This window comes from Scatophagus argus, chromosome 8 (assembly GCF_020382885.2).
Source record: "Scatophagus argus isolate fScaArg1 chromosome 8, fScaArg1.pri, whole genome shotgun sequence".
Lineage (NCBI taxonomy): Eukaryota > Metazoa > Chordata > Actinopteri > Scatophagidae > Scatophagus > Scatophagus argus.
In genome coordinates, this window is record NC_058500.1 from 13144967 (window position 1) to 13164935 (window position 19969).

The 19969-nt window shown below is 41.2% G+C and overlaps 1 protein-coding gene across 1 annotated transcript; it reads left to right on the forward strand.

Annotated features, from left to right (window-relative positions):
• Nucleotides 1–351: 351 nt before the first annotated feature.
• LOC124062763 (dihydropyridine-sensitive L-type skeletal muscle calcium channel subunit alpha-1-like) lies at nt 352–19949 on the forward strand. Its single transcript, XM_046395701.1, has 45 exons — nt 352–1212; nt 2634–2739; nt 4623–4762; nt 4984–5117; nt 5267–5419; nt 5519–5724; nt 5846–5949; nt 6067–6212; nt 6293–6374; nt 6454–6614; nt 6725–6950; nt 7048–7255; nt 7445–7565; nt 7954–8068; nt 8169–8268; nt 8354–8423; nt 8845–8977; nt 9106–9235; nt 9324–9383; nt 9603–9709; nt 9795–9882; nt 10320–10427; nt 10559–10611; nt 10702–10848; nt 11130–11331; nt 11450–11608; nt 12350–12460; nt 12548–12631; nt 13311–13358; nt 13906–13932; nt 14026–14151; nt 14243–14308; nt 14441–14532; nt 14613–14772; nt 14899–15026; nt 15126–15222; nt 15415–15517; nt 16229–16330; nt 16416–16549; nt 16753–16878; nt 17070–17272; nt 17365–17429; nt 17606–17652; nt 17736–17810; nt 18343–19949. The coding sequence occupies exons 1-45, from the start codon at nt 1028–1030 to the stop codon at nt 18652–18654; spliced, it is 5550 nt and encodes a 1849-aa protein (XP_046251657.1). The 5' UTR covers nt 352–1027; the 3' UTR covers nt 18655–19949.
• Nucleotides 19950–19969: the final 20 nt, after the last annotated feature.

Below are 19969 nucleotides of genomic sequence, written 5' to 3' on the forward strand. Positions count from 1 at the left end.
TTCCCCAGATCACATCACACTATCCAGACTAATTCTTTGCTGGGCTCTGAATTAATTTAATGTTTGTTTATCAGCTTTTATTTGAATGGTGTCATATTTTGCTATCATTTTTGCAGACTTCTGTGATCCAAACAAATGATTCTTAGCACATTTAATCACAAATTCACAAAATGACATTTTCTTAATCTTTAATTTTATGGAGAATTTTGTCTTTTTTCGTTTGCTTCAATCAGCCTACAACTGCACTGTAGTGTGTTATAGACCTAGTTGACATTCACCTCATCACCCTGCCCTAAATTCTAAAGAGTCACGTGCAGAAAAATGTCCTACGTGTAAAGATATTTTGTGAAAGTTATGTTGTTGTGAAAAGCTTTAAGAAATATTTCCACCAGCACAATGTCACACCGAAGGCAGACTCATCCTTGTGTCTTCTCCCTCCTCTCTGCTCACTATTTTTTCCACACTTTATGGTTCAGTACCCGTCACTGTCAAGCAGCAGAGCAGCTGAGTCTGTTTTGAAATGAAGGGCAAGTTCGGGGGTGATACTCTGCTACCCTCCAAACCTTGTCTCTCCCCTTCTTTGTGCTGTCGACTGCCACTGCTATGCTACACCCCCCCACCCAGTTCAGTCCCCTTTACTCCCATCTTCCACCTTCCACCCCCCACTCTTTTAACCATCCCCAAGCATGGGCCTGTCAGTGGTTCACAGTCTAAATTTAAACTACAGCAGGGCCAACTGCTCCTCCAGCCGCTCTGGGCTCCTATTATTTTCCCTGCTGAGGGGGCTTTTTCTGTCAGAGGTCCTCAGCCAGGAGGCGAGGCCTGGGGCACTGTGTGCGGCAGACTGAGTCAGAGGGAGAGGCGAAGAGGGGAGAGAGGGCGGCGGAGGAGAGGACAGGATCAGAAGGTCTGGAACCCCCAGGGGGCCTTCACAGTGGGGAGCTATACGGTGCCTCAGCTTGGGATTATACAGTGAGAGGACACATTTCTAGAGGACTGGGAGCTTGTCTCAGGTGGAGGCATCGAGATGGCGGCCAACACAGACGCGGCCAAGCCGGTCATCATGAATGAAGAGGAGCTGAAGAGGAAGCAGAGGGAGAAGCTGAAGAAGCTACAGGCCACAGGGGGCAACCCTCGACCAGCAAGATCCCTCTTCTTCTTCACCCTCAAAAATCCCTTCCGCAAGGCCTGCATTAACATTGTGGAGTGGAAGTATCCTTTAAATCTTACACACATACTCACTCCCTTACCTACAACATACACAACTCACAACCTTTTGTACTATTAAGTAGACATTGGCTTAGAAACATGTGCTTCAACCCTTTCAGCGAAAGTGTTTTACTTTTGGTTAAACAGTATGTAAACTGTCAATACTGAAGGTATTATGCAGTTATTACAGCGTGTAGGCCTCTGGTGAAGAAAACTGGCAGCTACAGAGGTTGAGTGTCTACAGGCTAGAAAATTAATCCTCTTTCAAATCTGTGATAAGGCACTCTCTGAAGTGTTAAGTCTGTTGTTATGTATATGGCTCTCCTGTTTCAAAGCCTGGAGAACTTCTTAGGTTATTGATTTACACCAGGCAGACAGAAACAATACGGAGCTGCATGTGAGCGTCCTGATGGCTGACATTTTGCTTTTAGTGTGGAAAAGGCTGTTCTGATATGCTGGCACCCAGGGCAGGCAGTTAAGTGATGTTATGGCCCCTATAGGGGGTTTTCTGCTTTTAGCCTGATGTCCATTCCTGGATTATACGTATTTTACATCCAAAATAGAATATGGTAATCATATCTATCCAGTAAACACAGCCTTATCTTCACAGTGGGACCCACAGAGTTGAACAAAGTTGACTGTGTTTCTGTTGTTGTGTTGTTTTTATTATGTTGTAAATAATTATAGGTTTGTCGAACAGTTTCACAGAGCCTTGTGTCCATATGCCCAGCCAGGCCCTGAGATTTTTTTTTTTTCTTTAACTGCAGCAGTTGTTTAATCACATTGCTATGTGATTCAGTAACACAGGTCAAAGGTTCTGCATTTTGAGCAAAATTACAAAAACGGACTGAACTTGAACTAAATTCAGTCAGTGCTCACATATTTTATAATAAATAAATATCTCTAAGAATAATCTAACAGCTTTTTTTTCCTGATAGAGAGAATGAGATTAAAGGGTTTGGTTTTATTCTTGGGCTGTGCAGCTGTCCCGTGGCGTCACTGGAAGACATGATGCTGAGCTGGCAGGGGAATTCTCTTAGAGAGCCCCCTATGGATGAGAATGAAGCAGCACAGCAGACATGATTACATTTATCGTGGGCTGTTTCAGGGATTATGTTTCAGGCAGCTTTTAGAGACATCGATCACTGTTATTGTTGTAGAGCTGAGTCATTTGTCATTTGTATTTTTGTCACATTACATTACAAGAAAGTTACACATATAAAGAAACTGGTAATTTATTGAAGTGTTACCCTCACCCTTCCAATGTTAATATCAGCTAAACATGTACAGGAGTACTCAAATATTATCACAATAAATTATTCCAGGTAAATTGTATCCCTCTCTTAATGTTCCTTTTGGGGAACCTGGGATCATACCAGTTCTCCTCGCATGTTGTTTTTATGATCCTGAGTTTCCACATCCAGAACTTTTGAGATCATCATCTTATTGACCATCTTTGCAAACTGTATCGCCTTGGCTGTGTTCCTGCCCATGCCTGAAGAAGACAGTAACAACACCAACTCAAGCTTGGTGAGTACAAACACAGACCCTTTCTCTAATGCATGACTTCAGTGGTCAAGAAGAGCTTTGGGCCAATGGATGAATGTGGTATATTTTTCTGTCGTGCTAGATATGGAAAAGAAACACATTATTTCAATTATGGCCTTATGTCTTTGAAGGATTCCATATTTTACCATGACCAGTAAATGAATGTGCAGCTATGTCCAAGAAATTAATTTAGCTAAGTGTTTCAGCTCGTGCCAAGCCCCATTTAAATGCTTTCAGACACAACTGAGTTCTTTATTTGGAGTCCCATCTGTGTGGACATGTGGAATGCCTGGTTGAAACTGAGCTATTTACGTCTGAGTGGAGCAGTCATCAGACATTTTTTTATTTATTTATTTATTTTTGTTAGATAGACAACAATTATAGAATTTTTCTTTTAAAAAAATTAAGAAGGGCTTCATGACACAAGGTGATATACAGTGTCTCTCTTGTGTTAAAGTAGTGTGAACTCACTGCTGGCAGGTGGATGCTGCTGATGTGTTTCCAGGTGTTCTTATATTTCAGCCTCACAAGTGTGTGTTTACACTGAAGTGAGTGAGTGTGGATAGTGTATTATAGCTCAGGGACTGAGTGATGCAGCCCAGAGATGATCAAAGCTGAGGATATATGTTTGCTCTTTCACAATGTACATATCTTGCCAATGTCTAGATATTTGAGGCTGTATTGACACTGGTGTTATGATATTGAGGAGACTTATTGTGAGAGAACTTGATATGTGGCTCAAGCTCAAATAGACAGTCATCATCTGCTTTCCGCCATTCAGTCAATAAACTCCACACATCATTAGGTCAAAGCTATCAGTTTTGTTGGTACCCGACTGATTGACCTAAACCCCACAGATTTCATCAAGTCATCAGATATCTGGGCCTGAAACTGACCCCATTTCTTTAATATCTTTGCTTTGGCCCACTCACCAGCCTCATCTCAAACCCTTCTTACTTCTCACTGTGCCATTCCTCAGAGGTGAGGGATGTAAGAGGAGCTGGTCAGCTTCCCCACCTCCCTGTTATAAGTAGGTCGGCTCAGCCAGCGTCACCCCATTGACGCAGGTGGATACAGGAGAGTCCAAAAGCGTTGCCTCATATAACCACACTCATATACTCATAAAATATTATGGTTTGTGACATCGATACACTGCAGGGTACATCTCAGTTTGTTGCCCTCACTAATTTGAAAAACGTTTCTTGATTTTCAGTACATATCATTGTTAATGTATGAAAGGTTGTCCTTGGCGGTTCTGATTGCTTAGGGGCCTGGGGATGGTACTGTACCTCATATGAACTCTGTTGATGATACCTGAAGTTGTGGCTGGATTCCCAGGAAGCTCTGTCATACTGCACTCATATCTCCTCCTATGACAGCAATGAAGAGCAAAAAAACAGTTGTCTCTCTAATGTTGACAATTTCAGGCTGTTTTTATAAGCAAATATGTGCGTCGGAGTGTTTTGGTTGCACGTCTGCTGCAGGGCAACCTCTACTTTACGCTGACAATATCAACACTGATTGCTAATTTGTAATTAGATGATTCATTTCATTTATTTATTCAACCATTCCAATGTTTATGTGTCACCTCTAAAATAAACATTTACATTTTCTGTAAACACCTTGCTTGTAAAATCTGTCAAAGCTCTTACTTGTTAAATTGTGGCTCATTTTATGTAATTGATCACAATGTGACTCATAGGCCAAGCATTTGTTCTGAGGTCATGTTTAATCTGCAAGAGGTAAAAAAAAAAACCCAAAAACTAATGAGTTCATTTCATAACCAGTGACATCTATTGCAGTTCACTCTAGCTGATGATTAAATGCCAAAGTTGCCATTTTGTTGTTTGTTTGTCTTGCTGCAGGAGAGTTTGGAGTATATCTTCCTGATCATATTCACTTTAGAGTGCTTTCTGAAGATAGTGGCGTATGGGTTTGTGTTCCATGAAGGCGCCTATTTACGGAACTGTTGGAACATATTGGACTTTGTCATCGTCTTCATGGGGTAAGATGAACTTTGGGCAGCAGGTTGATATCCCTACCAGCAAAGGACACATCTTTTCTTTAACAACATCTAAGAAATAATTTTAATGTAAAATTTCACATGTGAAAGTTATGTAAAAACTGGAATATTGCTGTGCTGAATACCCATTTTTAAATGCTCATTTGAGAGTTTTGTAAAGGTAGACCATTATGGTTGTACAATTGTCTCCTCTTCTCCTACAGTCTTTTCACTTTTGCCTTGGATACCATCAATAAAATAGCAGGTGTACCATTGGAGAAGGGTGGGGGGTTTGACATGAAGGCATTGAGAGCCTTCAGAGTGCTGCGGCCCTTACGTCTCGTCTCTGGAGTACCCAGTAAGAGTCTTTTCACTAATTCAAAAAATACTGCTGAAAATACCCTGATTATGCTACACTCTTAGATTAGTTTGTGCATAAAACTTTGTTTAGAGACATGACTGAGATTTGGTCTGTTGTAACATTTTGGTTTTACTGTTCACAATCAGGCCTGCAGGTGGTGATGAACTCGATTCTCAAAGCTATGCTGCCTCTGCTGCACATCGCCCTGCTGGTCTTTTTGCTGGTTACCATCTATGCCATCATGGGACTGGAGCTCTTCAAGTGCAAAATGCATAAGACCTGCTATTACACTGGCACAAGTATGCATAAAGGGTTCAGCAGTGACTGATATATTATCGATTATAAATCCCTGCAGCTACATCCAATAGTTACATTTATCTCTTCTCTCTGGCTCACAGGTATCTACGCCACAGCAGAGGCTGAGCTGCCTGCACCCTGTGCTCAGGCTGGTAATGGACGTCGCTGTCTAATCAACGGCTCTGAGTGTCGGCCCAATTGGGAAGGTCCCAACAATGGCATCACCCACTTTGATAACATTGGTTTTGCCATGCTTACGGTCTACCAGTGTATCACCATGGAGGGGTGGACCAAAGTGCTCTATTGGGTCAGTTACTGCTTGAACCTCATTTGCTCATGTGCTCTTTCCATCAAAAATCTCCTGCATGTTAGGTATTTATTGTGTAAGGTATACCTTATACCTAACAGAATATGTTGTTATCTTTCAGGTTAATGATGCCATAGGAAATGAATGGCCCTGGCTCTACTTTGTTCCCCTCATTCTGCTGGGCTCCTTCTTTGTGCTCAATCTGGTTTTGGGTGTGCTTAGCGGGTAAGACAGCTAGTATGTTCTATCCTTTTTTGCCAATCTGCATCTTGCCTAATCACATGCGCAAACTAACAAAAATATCACATGGGTCGTTTTATTTTTTTTTGTCTTTCCGCATAGAGAGTTTACCAAAGAGCGAGAGAAGGCCAGGTCACGTGGAGAGTTCCAAAAGTTGCGAGAACGTCAGCAGCTGGATGAAGACCTGCATGGCTACATGGAGTGGATCACTCACGCTGAAGTCCTCGATGCCGACCGAGAGGGCAAAGGTCAGCACTGTGAACCATTTCAGCACCCATCCCATGTAGAGAGAGATATTGTTGAATAACAGTTGTTATTGTGTTTTCAGGACTCTTGCCTTTAACCAGTGGAGATTCAGACACAGACAGTCTGTATGACATGGAAGGCAAGAGTCGTATCGTCTACTACTAGTGAGTCTACTGTAAATGCGTGAATATTTGCACGCAATATTTACTAAACACAATAAGCCGAATTTATTTTTATGTTTAGCCGCCTTGCCCGTCGCTGGAACCGTTTCTTCAGAATGAAGTGTCTGGTGTATGTGAAAACCAAGGGCTTTTACTGGCTAGTGATGTTCCTGGTCTTCCTCAACACTCTGACCATAGCAACAGAATACCATCACCAGCCTGACTGGCTCACTTCACTACAAGGTTTGGTGACTTATATATTATAATGAAAATCGTTTTTAACATGAATTCGGAGTTGCTGACAGCTTCTTAATTTTGTCTCTCTCTCTCTCTCTCCTCTCTTATCTCAACAGATGTGGCCAGCCGTGTGCTGCTGGTGTTGTTTGTCATAGAGATGTTCATCAAGATGTATGCGCTGGGTCCCAGAGCATATTTCATGTCTCTGTTTAATCGCTTTGACTTCTTTGTGGTGCTATGTGGTATCCTGGAGATGATCATGTTTTCTGCAGGAGCCGTGACTCCCCTGGGTTTCTCTGTACTCAGGTGTATCCGACTGCTGAGGGTTCTCAAAGTCACTAAGTAGGTCTTGTCCCCCTCAAAGGATCATGCTGCATTAAGGTAGTTGTCAGGTGCTTTAATGTCATTTAATACCTCTCTTCTTCCAACTGTTTTGCAGGTACTGGACCTCTCTGAGTAATCTTGTGGCCTCTCTCCTCAACTCTGTACGCTCCATTGCCTCCCTGCTCCTTCTTCTCTTCCTCTTCATCGTCATTTTCTCACTCCTTGGTATGCAGGTGTTTGGTGGAAAATTCAACTTTTCTGACCACAGGTCCAGACGCAGTAACTTTGACAACTTCCCTCAGGCCCTCATTAGTGTGTTTCAGGTAAGTCCAGAAGTGGTTTCATAGATGCAGAACTATTAGAAATGTCTGCTTTGATTATGCCTTTCTTGCCTGATTTTGTTGATCCATTGTGTGAATTAAGTGCATTTAAAGTAGCAGCAGCTACCTCATCCCTTCAAAGGTGACATAAATAAATCACTGTCTGCTTTTTAACCTTTAACGATCTCTCAGATCTTGACAGGAGAGGACTGGACCACCATCATGTATAATGGCATTATGTCATACGGAGGGCCTGTCTTTCCTGGAATCCTGGTGGCCATCTACTTTATTGTTCTCTTTGTCTGTGGAAACTGTATCCTTCACATATATTTACAATCATCAGGGGTTTTAAAAGACAACCACGATAGCAGCTCTTTGAAGCTGCACTTACACACACATACAGGCACAGCTGTGCTTTTTGCAGTTGTTTGGTCGTAAACATATTGGACAAACAGGAGTTTTAACCTGATGATAGCACTAGATGAAAAATCACCAAATCTAGAAACACCATCTGGGTCCCATGAATGTTTGTACAAAATTGAATGGCAATCCGTCCCAGAGATATTTCAGTCAGGATTAAAGTGGTGACCTAACCAACTAACTGATAAATGCTGCAGTCTCTAGATTGTTATCTAAATTCTACACACAGCTAGAATGTTTTTAAAAATAAAAGTTTTTGTCTTCCTGAGCTCAGATATCAGATATCCTCCTCAATGTCTTCTTGGCCATCGCTGTTGATAACCTGGCTGAGGCTGAGAGTTTGACTTCTGCTCAGAAGGAAAAGGCAGAGGAGAAGTTGAGGAGAAAGCTTCTAAGGTCAATAAAATAATACCAAAAGTTTAACCAAAGTGTGACGATCTTCTTTGTCCCCTCATAGCTAAACCCAACTCCACTGCCTGCCTCTCTTACCCTCCAGATCCAAAATGCCTGACAAGACTGACGAGGAGAGAGAGAGGATAGCAAAGAAACTGGCAGAGCAAAGAGCCAAGATGGAGGGCATGCCCACCACAGCCAAGGTTAGCATTGTTGCTGTTGTCATATTACACATTGATAAGTTATTCAAAAGCATAAGTCGCTATAATAAATAAATGTTTTTTTCAGCTCAAAATTGATGAGTTTGAGTCCAATGTCAATGAGGTGAAAGATCCATTCCCGCCTGACGACTTCCCAGGTAACACAAAATATGGATCTCTAATATTAAATGTCCCAAATTTCTCAGCAATGCAGCTGTAGCAAAGGGAGGTCACTGACTACAGGAATCCATATTCATTACACTGGCTCTTTACCAGTTCTGCTGTCTTGGCTGTGTTACAGTACAAGTATAGTAACCCTTCATTATAATTAGACTTAGCTGATTCACTGAGCCAAGCTTATAGCAGAGTCTAAAGTTAGGCTGTTTTTACACTAGTCTGCTGACGACCATATAAAGTCTACTACATGAGCCAGTACAGATAGATTTCCTTTTTTTTTCAATAATTACTTTCTTTTAATTTGATGGATCTTATTTTACTCTTCTGTCGCACCATAACATGACCAACAAGTAAATCTGTTATTACTATAGAACTTAAAATCTACCTTCCTGCATATCATAGGTGATGATGAAGAGGTAGAGCCTGAAATCCCTGTCAGCCCTCGCCCTCGACCAATGGCTGACCTGCAGCTGAAGGAAGAAGCTGTTCCATTGCCTGAAGCCAGCTCCTTTTTCATTTTTGGCCCTCAGAACAAGTAAGAACGAACCATACCAGTCGGACAGTAACAGTTTCTTATCCTGTATCAGTATTAGTGTATGCACAACAGTAATTTGATTCAACTCAACCATGACTGTGTCTCTTTGCATATTCACTGGCATCCAGGTTCCGTAAGCTGTGCTACAAGATCATCAACGCGTCATCATTCACCAACTTAATACTTCTGTTCATCTTGCTCTCCTCCATCTCTCTGGCAGCTGAAGACCCCATCGACCCCAGGTCCTACAGAAACCAGGTGATATTCAGGTCAACCGCAACACATTGGGTATTAACTGTTGAAGGAAAGCTAAATTTTAAAAGAACTCTGTGCACTTTTTCTGCAGATCTTGGCCTATGCTGACATTGTCTTCACAACTGTGTTCACCATTGAGATTGTACTGAAGGTAATGTACTGTAAATTTCATGTTCTGCTTTATGTGGGTTTGACTGATGTGATTCTTTGAAGTCAAGACACCAGATAACAGATACAGTTTAAATTAAACTATGACAAAATATCTCAACAAATTTTCTCAGACATTCAATGCAACACATTTGCTCCTAAGCCTAAAAAAGCTCAAGCACAAATATATTTAGTTCAGTATTCTGATGTGTCTGACTGACAGATGACGGTATATGGAGCATTCATGCACAAAGGCTCCTTCTGCCGTAACTCCTTCAACATCCTGGATCTGATTGTAGTTGGAGTCTCCCTGCTTTCTATGGGGATGGAGTGAGTAAACATCCTGACATTGCCATATTAGTTTTTTTTCTAAATTACAAAGTTTACAAGACTGTGTTTTGTCATATGTTTGCAGATCCAGTGCTATTTCTGTGGTGAAGATTCTCAGGGTGCTGAGGGTGCTGAGGCCTCTCAGAGCCATCAACAGAGCCAAGGGGCTAAAGGTACAACACCTGCATGAATACAGTAATTCCACACGAGGAAATGTATGCATTTCAAGTGATCTAACCTTTTTTCAAGTCAAACTATCTATTCAATAGTGTAAAAATACTATATTACAAGTACTGCATTCATAATTTCATGTTAAGTATCAAAAGTAAAAGAAATTGTTCCAAGAGAAAGCATATGACAAAGTATTGTATTTTTATAAACTTGTTAAATATTTTTTGGGTAAAATCTTCTAAAATCTGAAAAAATCACTAATATAATAGATATATGTTGTTTAGTTAATGGTACAGTATTTTGCAATGTAGTGAAACAGAAATACAAAAGCAGTGTAAACTGGAAAGGCTTCAGTGAAGTATAAGTAATTCAAAATGGTACTTAAGTGGAGAACTTGTATGAATGGTATTAAGTGGTCACTGTTTGTCTTTAATGACAGCATGTGGTCCAATGTGTGTTTGTGGCCATCAAAACCATTGGCAACATCGTCCTGGTCACCATGCTGCTGAACTTTATGTTTGCCTGTATAGGAGTGCAACTCTTCAAGGTGAGTTTTTCAAAGATAATGTTGACACAATTTGTAGTATAACACTATAATAATTCCACATGAATATGCTGTAGGTATGGAGGCCTCTCGTCTTATGTAGTAAATGTGTCTTAATCCTTCCCATACTACAGGGTAAATTCTACAGCTGCACAGACATGTCCAAAATGACTGAGGAGGAATGCCAGTAAGACAAACATCAGTCATATATGAGAGATTTTCATCTATCAAAAAGCTATTTTTGAAGTGTCTGTGTTTATCTGTGTTTGTCTCTCAGGGGTTTCTTCTGGAAGCATATGGAGAATTCCCTACAAGACACAGTGTTGGCTAAGAGAGAATGGCTCAACAGTGACTTCAACTTTGATAATGTGCTCTATGGCATGCTGGCTCTCTTCACTGTTTCTACATTTGAAGGATGGCCAAAGTAAGCACAGCATCGATGTTGATTTAATAAATTGTTTGTTTTTGTTTGTTTCTTTTGATAATATCTGTTTGATTGAGTTAGAAGACAGAACATCTTATTGTGTGGATATTGAGTTGGGATGTAATTCCATTAACTGTAGCCAGAGATGATAACTGAGGCCATACATCTTTTTTAATCCACTGAATTAAACATTTCATCTCTACAAATTGGCCTTATTGTATCTTTGATCTTTTTCCTGCCAATTTCCCCTCTTCTCTCAACATCACTCCATTTGTTCCTAGACTGTTATACAGAGCCATTGATTCAGACAAAGAAGACATGGGTCCTGTCTTCAACAACCGCGTGGATGTGTCCATCTTTTTCATCATCTATATCATCCTCATCGCCTTCTTCATGATGAACATCTTTGTGGGCTTTGTCATCGTCACTTTCCAGGAGCAGGGTGAGGAGGAGTATAAGGACTGTGAGCTGGACAAGAACCAGGTATAGCAAGTCAGCTGGAGATGAAGCCGCAGTGAGAGAATCCAAATCTAAAACATGTTACTCAAGTGTGAAATTACTAATTATTTTTCTTTTAACTCACCTTCTGCCTCCCCTGCAGCGTCAGTGTGTGCAGTATGCACTGAAGGCTCGTCCTCTGCGTTGTTACATCCCCAAAAACCCCTACCAGTACAGAGTCTGGTACATTGTCACCTCCTGCTACTTTGAGTACCTCATGTTCTTTCTAATTATGCTCAACACCTTGTGCCTCGGGATGCAGGTATGCAAATTAAAGGCATGTTGTAACCTAAAAACATTGCGATCATATTGAGGCTGCTGACAGCCAATAGTCATTGCCAGTATTTAATATCTTTAGACGGAATAAGAGTTCAGTATTTGCCACAGCATTTAATTCATGTTCAAGTGGAAACTTTGAAAGTCTGTTTAAACTATGGGACATTATGACTTTCTGGCAAAATCCCAGACTAATTATTTTTGGTGGGGATTAGGAGCGTATTAATAGAGGGTGCCCTACATAATTCTTTGTCAATTAATTTACAAAACCTTAACTGTACCTAAAAGTCAAATGATGGACCAAAGCTACAACTAAAAATAAGACTGAATTTGTGATAAGAAGGACTTATCCTTTAAAGGTTGTGAAACCCTATTTTCTCAGTCTCAGTCTTTCTTCTTACTGTGATTGATGGGATCCTACATTAGCAACATTTGAATCAGAATCTAACACACACAGCCCTGATGAAGCAGATTATCTCTTAAAAATTCAATGGCAAAAAGATTTTTTTTTAAACTCTGATTTTGCTTGTTCAGTCATGACTATTAAACGTGATAGAGAAAAACTTCAGATTTCAGTTTCAGGGGCCAATGTTAGCATTTCACTTTACTAGTTTACTCAAGTACTAGTACTAGTTTCACTCAAGCTGTATTAGAGTTTGTAATGATGCTACACCAAATGGATGGTTGTAACATGTTGAGATTAATATTTGTTTTCCATTTTGAACAGCACTGCAACCAGTCGGATCATGTGACCAAACTGTCAGACACACTGAACTTGATCTTCACGGTGCTCTTCACTGTGGAGATGATTCTTAAGCTCATGGCCTTCAAAGCCAAGGTAAAGACTCTAATGTTTGTTGTTCAGACAATTATCCACCCAGTCTAGAGTCCTACTGTTGCTGCAGTGCTTTTCCTCTTTGTGCAGGGCTACTTCGGAGACCCCTGGAATGTCTTTGACTTCATTATCGTCATCGGTAGCGTCGTTGATGTCATCCTGAGTGAAGTCGATGTGAGTACATGTGATGAAACATTTATTTTATTAATCCTAATGTATACCATATCAGATGTCCACTGCAAGTGCAGTATGTCAAAGTCATGTTGTCTTAACGAGGCATTCCCAGTCAATAGTGTGATTTGAACTGTGTGACTGAATGTATTTATTCAATGGCCTGCTCCAGAAGAATATAATCGTGGCCCAACAGCTGACTGGTGCCAGCTCACAGGACAGGGTCAGTACTGTTGTTGGCCATTCCCACCCCAGCTGCCCCACATCCACCCTCCTCAGTGCCTTTTGTAACCTCAGACGCATTGCCATTGCCAACCACCAGATTATCCATCCGCAATTATCCATAACAATATTTCAGTAATATTATGTTTTCTGTGTGTTGTTTGAGCACTTTAAAAAGAGCACAATGTCAACTTAGGGGATTTTGGTGTTATTTCATGTAGTAATGCTACACAAATGCAATGTTTCCTCTGGCCAGTCACTTTTTTTCTTGTCATTAGAGCACTGCATTGTCCTAATCTTTTTCATCCACAAACACAAGCTTGTTGAAAATTCTGTTTTCTCCATCTAAATTTTATTTCACTCCTTCTTCTTCTTCTTGCTTCCATTTCTTCTTCTTAATCCTTCTCAATCCCTCTGCCCTCCATGCACCTCACCTCACTCATCTGTCTATCCTCCACAGACTGCCCTGGCCTCCAGTGGAGGACTGTACTGTCTCCATGGCTGTGCTGTAAATATCTGATCTGCACTGCACTGCTGCATGAGCCTTGCTGTGTGAGCACTCCACTATGTTCTCAACTAACCTATAGCACTGCTGCCCTCAACTCTGTGTGACCCAAACTGCTGGAGAAACGTTCATGTTTCTAGTGTCTGTCTAATCTTACAGAGCAAGTGCAAGACCTCAAGGTGTTTGTATTCCAGTATGACCCAAATAGTTTATATACACAGAACCCAACACTGAAAATATCAGCGCAGCAAGTATTAGTGGTGGCTGAACTGGCTGAACAGTGTTAATATTTTTGACAATAAAGTGTGTTTACATTGTTTATTTTGCATGAGTTACAAACTGCAGTTGTCCTTCTGGTTTTCAGCAACTAAGACCTGGAGGCTTTGTAACTCATCAATGGTGGAAAAAAACATCTCTAATATTAACCCTATTGCGTGATTGTAAATCATACTTTAATCATTTTTAGCAGTTGAGAAATCTGCTCCTTCTTAATGGTGCAAAAACTATCTAATATATCTCATGTAACCACACTGTCATCTACTTTGTGCAGGAGACAAATCCTATGCAAGCAATTGCGGTAAGACAAAGCGTTCTCAGCTTTAAAGCCACAAATGGTTTTCTTTTTGTGTTTTTTTACTTCTCAAATTTTCTGCTTTTTTTTTGTTTGCAGGCCTCTGAAAATGCCACAGTTTCCATCACATTCTTCCGACTCTTCCGTGTCATGCGTCTTGTCAAACTGCTGAACCGTTCAGAGGGCATCCGTAACCTGCTGTGGACCTTCATCAAGTCTTTCCAGGTGCGTCACACTGTGGTCATCATCATTTTCATTTCTTTAATTTCACTTTAACACACTTTTAGTGAGCTGACTGTTTGGTTTGTGTCCTCAGGCTCTTCCTCATGTTGCCCTGCTCATCATTATGCTGTTCTTTATTTACGCTGTCATCGGGATGCAGGTGCAGTCTTCTGTATTTATTTTCCGGATGAAAACAGTGTAAACCTCTGTTCTTGTAATATGTTTCTGAGTAACTGCTGCTAAGACAAATTTATATATGTGAATTTTGACTGGCATTGTGACATCCCATCAGATCTTTGGAAAGGTAGCCTTAGTGGATGGCACCCAAATCAACCGCAACAACAACTTCCAGACATTCCCTCAGGCTGTACTGATGTTATTCCGGTGAGTCTCGGAGCCAGAATCATTTGTTAAAATGTTAGTGGTTACGAAAACTGAGACAAGATCTCACTTAATATGTCTAGATGTGCTACTGGAGAGGCTTGGCAGGAGGTAATGATGGCTTCAATGTATGGGAAGAAGTGTGACCCCAAGTCTGACTACCTGCCCGGAGAGGAGTACACCTGCGGGTCCAACTTTGCTGTCTTCTACTTTCTCAGCTTCTACTGCCTCTGTGCCTTCCTGGTGAGCCGCAGCAGAAAGCAGAAAGTTAACATTTATCCTTTAGCTGCAATAGTATCTCTTGCTGCATTTTGATGAAAATGTATAAATATCCATATAAATAAGGGTCTTTTTTCCTGTCTACTTCAGATCCTCAACCTGTTTGTAGCTGTCATCATGGACAACTTTGACTATCTGACCCGTGACTGGTCTCTTCTTGGTCCACACCATCTCGATGAATTCAAGAAGATCTGGGCTGAATACGACCCTGAAGCCACGTGAGCCTGGACACAGCCCATGAAACTTTATTACCCCTCATGTATTTATTCTCAGAATACCTTTTAGACATATTGTAAGATGTCTCTCTGATCTAACAGAGGGAGAATTAAACATCTGGATGTGGTGACATTGCTGCGACGCATCCAGCCTCCACTGGGCTTTGGAAAGTTCTGTCCTCATCGTGCTGCGTGCAAGGTACATGAACAGGGTCAATGGCCATGTGGTGGGTGCATGTATGTGTTCATCAGACAGGAATTAAGAAGGGTTTCATATATATTGAATCATAATATTAATGATAGCATAAAATCACTGTATACTGACATATACAAAACGAGACTATAGGATATTTAATATCCCTGATAAAACTCTCACTCTTGCTGTCCACAGCGGTTGGTCGGCATGAACATGCCTCTCAACAGTGATGGCACTGTCACCTTCAATGCCACCCTGTTTGCTCTGGTTAGGACTGCCCTCAAGATCAAAACAGAAGGTACAGAGCATCAAAATCTGAATGGATTATGGTTCATATACCACATGTGTGTTTGCTTTAACTTGATGTACATACACTATATAGACAAAAGTATTGGGACATACCTCTTTACTATTGAGTTCAGGTGTGGTATGGGGCTGTGTTTCAGGGGTTGGGCTGGACCCCTTATTTCCATTGAAGGGAAATCTTAAGGCTTCAGCATACCAAGACATTTTGGACACTGCTATGCTTCCAGCATTGTGGCAACAGTTTGAGGAAGGCTCTTTTCTATTCCAGCACGGTTGTGCCCCAATGCACAAAGCAAAGTCCATAAAGACATTATATAAAGATGTTTGGATGAGTTTGGTGTGGAAGAGCTTGACTGGCCCACACAGAGCCCTGACCTCAACCCCATCCAACACCTCTGGGATGAACTGGAATGGAGACTGTGAGCCAGGCCTTTTTGTCAAATGTTAGGGCTCGACCTCGCAAATGCTCTGCTGAATGGGCAAAATTTCCCACAGAAACACTCAAAGCACTCAAAATCTTGTGAGCCTTCCCCAAAGAGTGGAAGCTGTTTTACCTGCAAAGGGTGTCCAACTTCATATTAATGTCTGTTTATTTAGAATGTGATGTCACAGTCCCTGTTGGTGTAATGGTAAGGTATTCCAATACTTTTGTCTAAAAAGTGTAATTAATTCTATTAAGATTTTAATGGATTCTTCTGAACAGGCAACTTTGAGAAGGCCAACGAGGAGCTGAGAGCCATTATAAAGCAAATCTGGAAACGCACTAGTATGAAACTTTTGGACCAGGTCATCCCTCCGATAGGGGGTGAGTTTATACACATTTCAGTTTCACCTTAATAAAGTAATCCAATCTTACCCCCACTGACAGCACTGTGACTTGTCTCTTAAAGATGATGAGGTGACCGTGGGGAAATTCTACTCCACCTTCCTGCTCCAGGACCATTTCCGTAAGTTCTTGAAACGTCAGGAGGAGTACTATGGCTACCGGCCCACTAAGAAGAGCGCCTCAGGCCCAGAGATCCAGGTGAGCAATCAGAATGGGGTCAAAATCACATCACTGTTGTGACGTTAAAATGAAATTCACACAGAAATACTGAAGAGATACATTAAGTATTTTTTATAATAGCATGTAATGCAAAAATGTTAATGTATATTGAGTATTTTCTCTTAATTTTGTTAGAAATGCCAATTTTTTTATCAGCAAGAGTGTCTTCAATGTTTTTCTAGGCGGGTCTGAGAAACATAGATGAAGAGGTGGCTCCAGAGATGCACAGGGCCATTTCAGGAGACCTTCAGAATGAGGAGGAGATGGACAGAGCCATGGAGGAGGCTGGAGAAGAGCAAATCTATCATGTGAGAACACTATGTGCAACTTGAAAAAACGCATTGTGATTGTTAGGAAATAATAAGATATATAATATATAATAAGGTAAGTGGTCATAGATAAAGGAGGGATGATTATGGAGTGACTATTCAGTTGGACTTACTTTGTAGACTAATACTGTGTTCACCCTGCCTGCATGTATCTTGCTCTGTATTTCCAGCGTACACACGATCTGTTTGGTAACCAGGTGGACTCATTCTCCCCTGAGCCTACCAACACGCAGTCCCAACAGGTGACCAACCTGCGGCCCCTCAAGTTCTCTGACAGCCAGTCTGAGTCTCCGCCAAACTCTGGCTTGGTGCCCACTACTGAATTTTTCCCCACCGCACCAAAAAGCAACACTAACAACAACGCCTTCGCAGAGTGAGTGCCAAACACATTTATATCAATAACAGAGAATGGATGAAGATGGGGGTCAACATATCTGATGGGTGGCAATTTTTGTTGCTTTTCAGATTTTCATTTGATAGAGAAGGCAGTCCCACAGACTTTTATAACCCGAATGAGGATGCCGAGCCAGGTACGTCAACCAGTCACTCATGTTACTGCAGTTCAAAGTGCCTGCTCAAGCAATATGTTTCTTGTGATGTGAAATGTTGCTTTTCCAGCTACTTTACACTGAACAGGGACAGACTGAAAAAAGAGTTGGATTTCTCTGTTTTTCCACAATTGTTCTCTTGTATCGCCCATGTTTAGACAACGTGCGCTCCTGGAACTTTACAGTGAGAACAGACAAAACACAGGTAACTTTCATTGACTCATCCAGCGTAAATGATGATCAGCAGCTTATATAGACAAGGTATGGATGCATATATTTTCTTTGCAGTACCCTTATGAGCCTGACTATGATAACAGTCGGAGTCAGAGCTCCAGTTCTGCAGCTGACCAGCTTATCCAAGAGGTGAGTGAGGAAGGCTCTCTGACTGTCCACCTCATTTATCATACACTAATTAATAGCCACCTCCATCAGCAGGAACTGTTCTGATCCACTGTCAGATCTGCCATAGATGGGTGATAATGAACAGAACGCCTTTTCAAGCACTGCGTACATTTCCTGGACACAAATTAAACCAAGTCCTGAACTGAACTTAATTTCTTTCTCCTGGAAAAGTAAACATAGTTAAGGTTTATTTTTCATTTGTTTGAGAACTCAGTGCTCTAAGTTCAAAGGCGACAATGTGTAAGGCAGATTCAGAAAAACTCTACAAATCACACTAATTATTGTTATTTAAAAACCAAAATAAAAAATAAATTCCAATTTCAGCATCCAACATTTATAAGTAACATTATTGAGAAGGTCAGGCATGAGATTACAGCATATTAACAATATCACCAAATACAGCAGGACCCGTGGTTGATGGATTTCAAGTACTGATAATAAGAAAATGTTACTGTTTGTGATGAAGGCCTCTCCATGTTGTTTCTTTTTCCAGGCTCTAGTAAAGGGCGGTCTGGCTTCCCTGGCCAAAGACCCTGGCTTTGTCTCTGTGGCAAAGGAGGAGATGGCTGATGCCATGCATACAACTGTAGACGATATGGAGGGCGTGGCTCAGGACATCATCAGCGAACGCTCCGGCGGCATCCCCTCTGCGAAAAAGAGACGTCCCATCCCTGTCCCTCCTCCTGCCTCTGCTGTGGCAGCACAGGCAAAAGGTCAGCCAGATCCAGCTGTGAGGAGAAAGAGACGTCCAATCCCCATGATTCCCTCCTCACAGGAGCTGGATGAGGTCAACTCCAATGTTTAGAGTTTGAATTCAATGTGGTTATCTTGTGATTTTTACATTTACACTGGCTCCACCTCACCTCACTCTACCAAGCTTGTTGCCACCTATGACAATCTGTATCTACTAGCCTGGCTCAAGGCCTGAAGGCACGTTGGCTCAGGTTTAGTATTGTTAAGTGTGGTTGAAATTTAGCCAAGGACAAACGGTATACCTGATGATGAAATATGAGTCTAAATCTTCAGATTTATTGACACTAATAAAAACACAAACCCATCTCATAGTGAACAGATTGATGCACTTCTTTCTTTGTAGCGTTTGTTCAGGTTATCCATTCCATATGACTTCTGGGACAGAACGTGAGTGAGCTGAGTGTCTTACTGAAGCCTCACTGAGGGAGGCAGGATAGCGTCTAAAACGACTCGCTGAACACAGGGAGCCGGCGACTGTCTTTGTTGTGCTGCAGTTCAGCGAGAGTCGAACGGACTCCACTTTGGGGAGATGACAACTGAGATTGCATGCATCCAGGCCCAACGTTCAACTGAGTATTCAGGTCAGACTCTTAAAATGGGCTCTGGTGCTACACTAACAATGCAAGTCAAGAATTTTTTTTCCTTTATTGGTAAAACAGCATCCTCCGATTGGTTAGGACTTGCTGTATTTTATTACTGAGGTTTACTGAGTTTTCTCCTGCTCACAGCTGTTCTTGTGGGCGGTTGGTATCAGCGGATTTTAAAGAGGAAACATCTTTTTTTTATTTTTGACATAGAGGTAGATTTATGTAGGAAGATAGATTTATTTGTATTAAAGCATTTGTTCAGTCCAAAGACATACTGTAGTCAGGCAGTGCATGTGATCTTTTTCCAAGTCACTCTAAGTCACTGTACTGTTACAGGTTTTTAAATTATGTCACACCTTTGAATTAGGGACACTTAGTTTGACCCACACAGTTTATGTATCTTCAGCATACCTGGAGTATGGTGGATTTAGCTTTATAGCTCAATCGGGCTTATAACAGATTTTATTGATAAATTGCATGGGCATAATTTATTGCACTTCTTTCATGTTTTGTGCCTGAATGCAAACAGTTAAAGGCTTTCTGAAGGATTTTTTTTTATTACAATATCTTCTAATCAGCCTGTTTTGCTGTCATACAAACATTACGTTGCTAGGTTTAGAGATACTTGGCAGTGAACATTATAGCTCAGCCTCTGACCTTGAGTCTCACTTCACCTCTCACTTCTGGATCTGTGCCATTATGGTTGATGTTACTTTGGTGTTTTCACCATGGCAAACGAAATAAATCATCCAAACATTCATTTCTGTGTTAGTTTTCTTT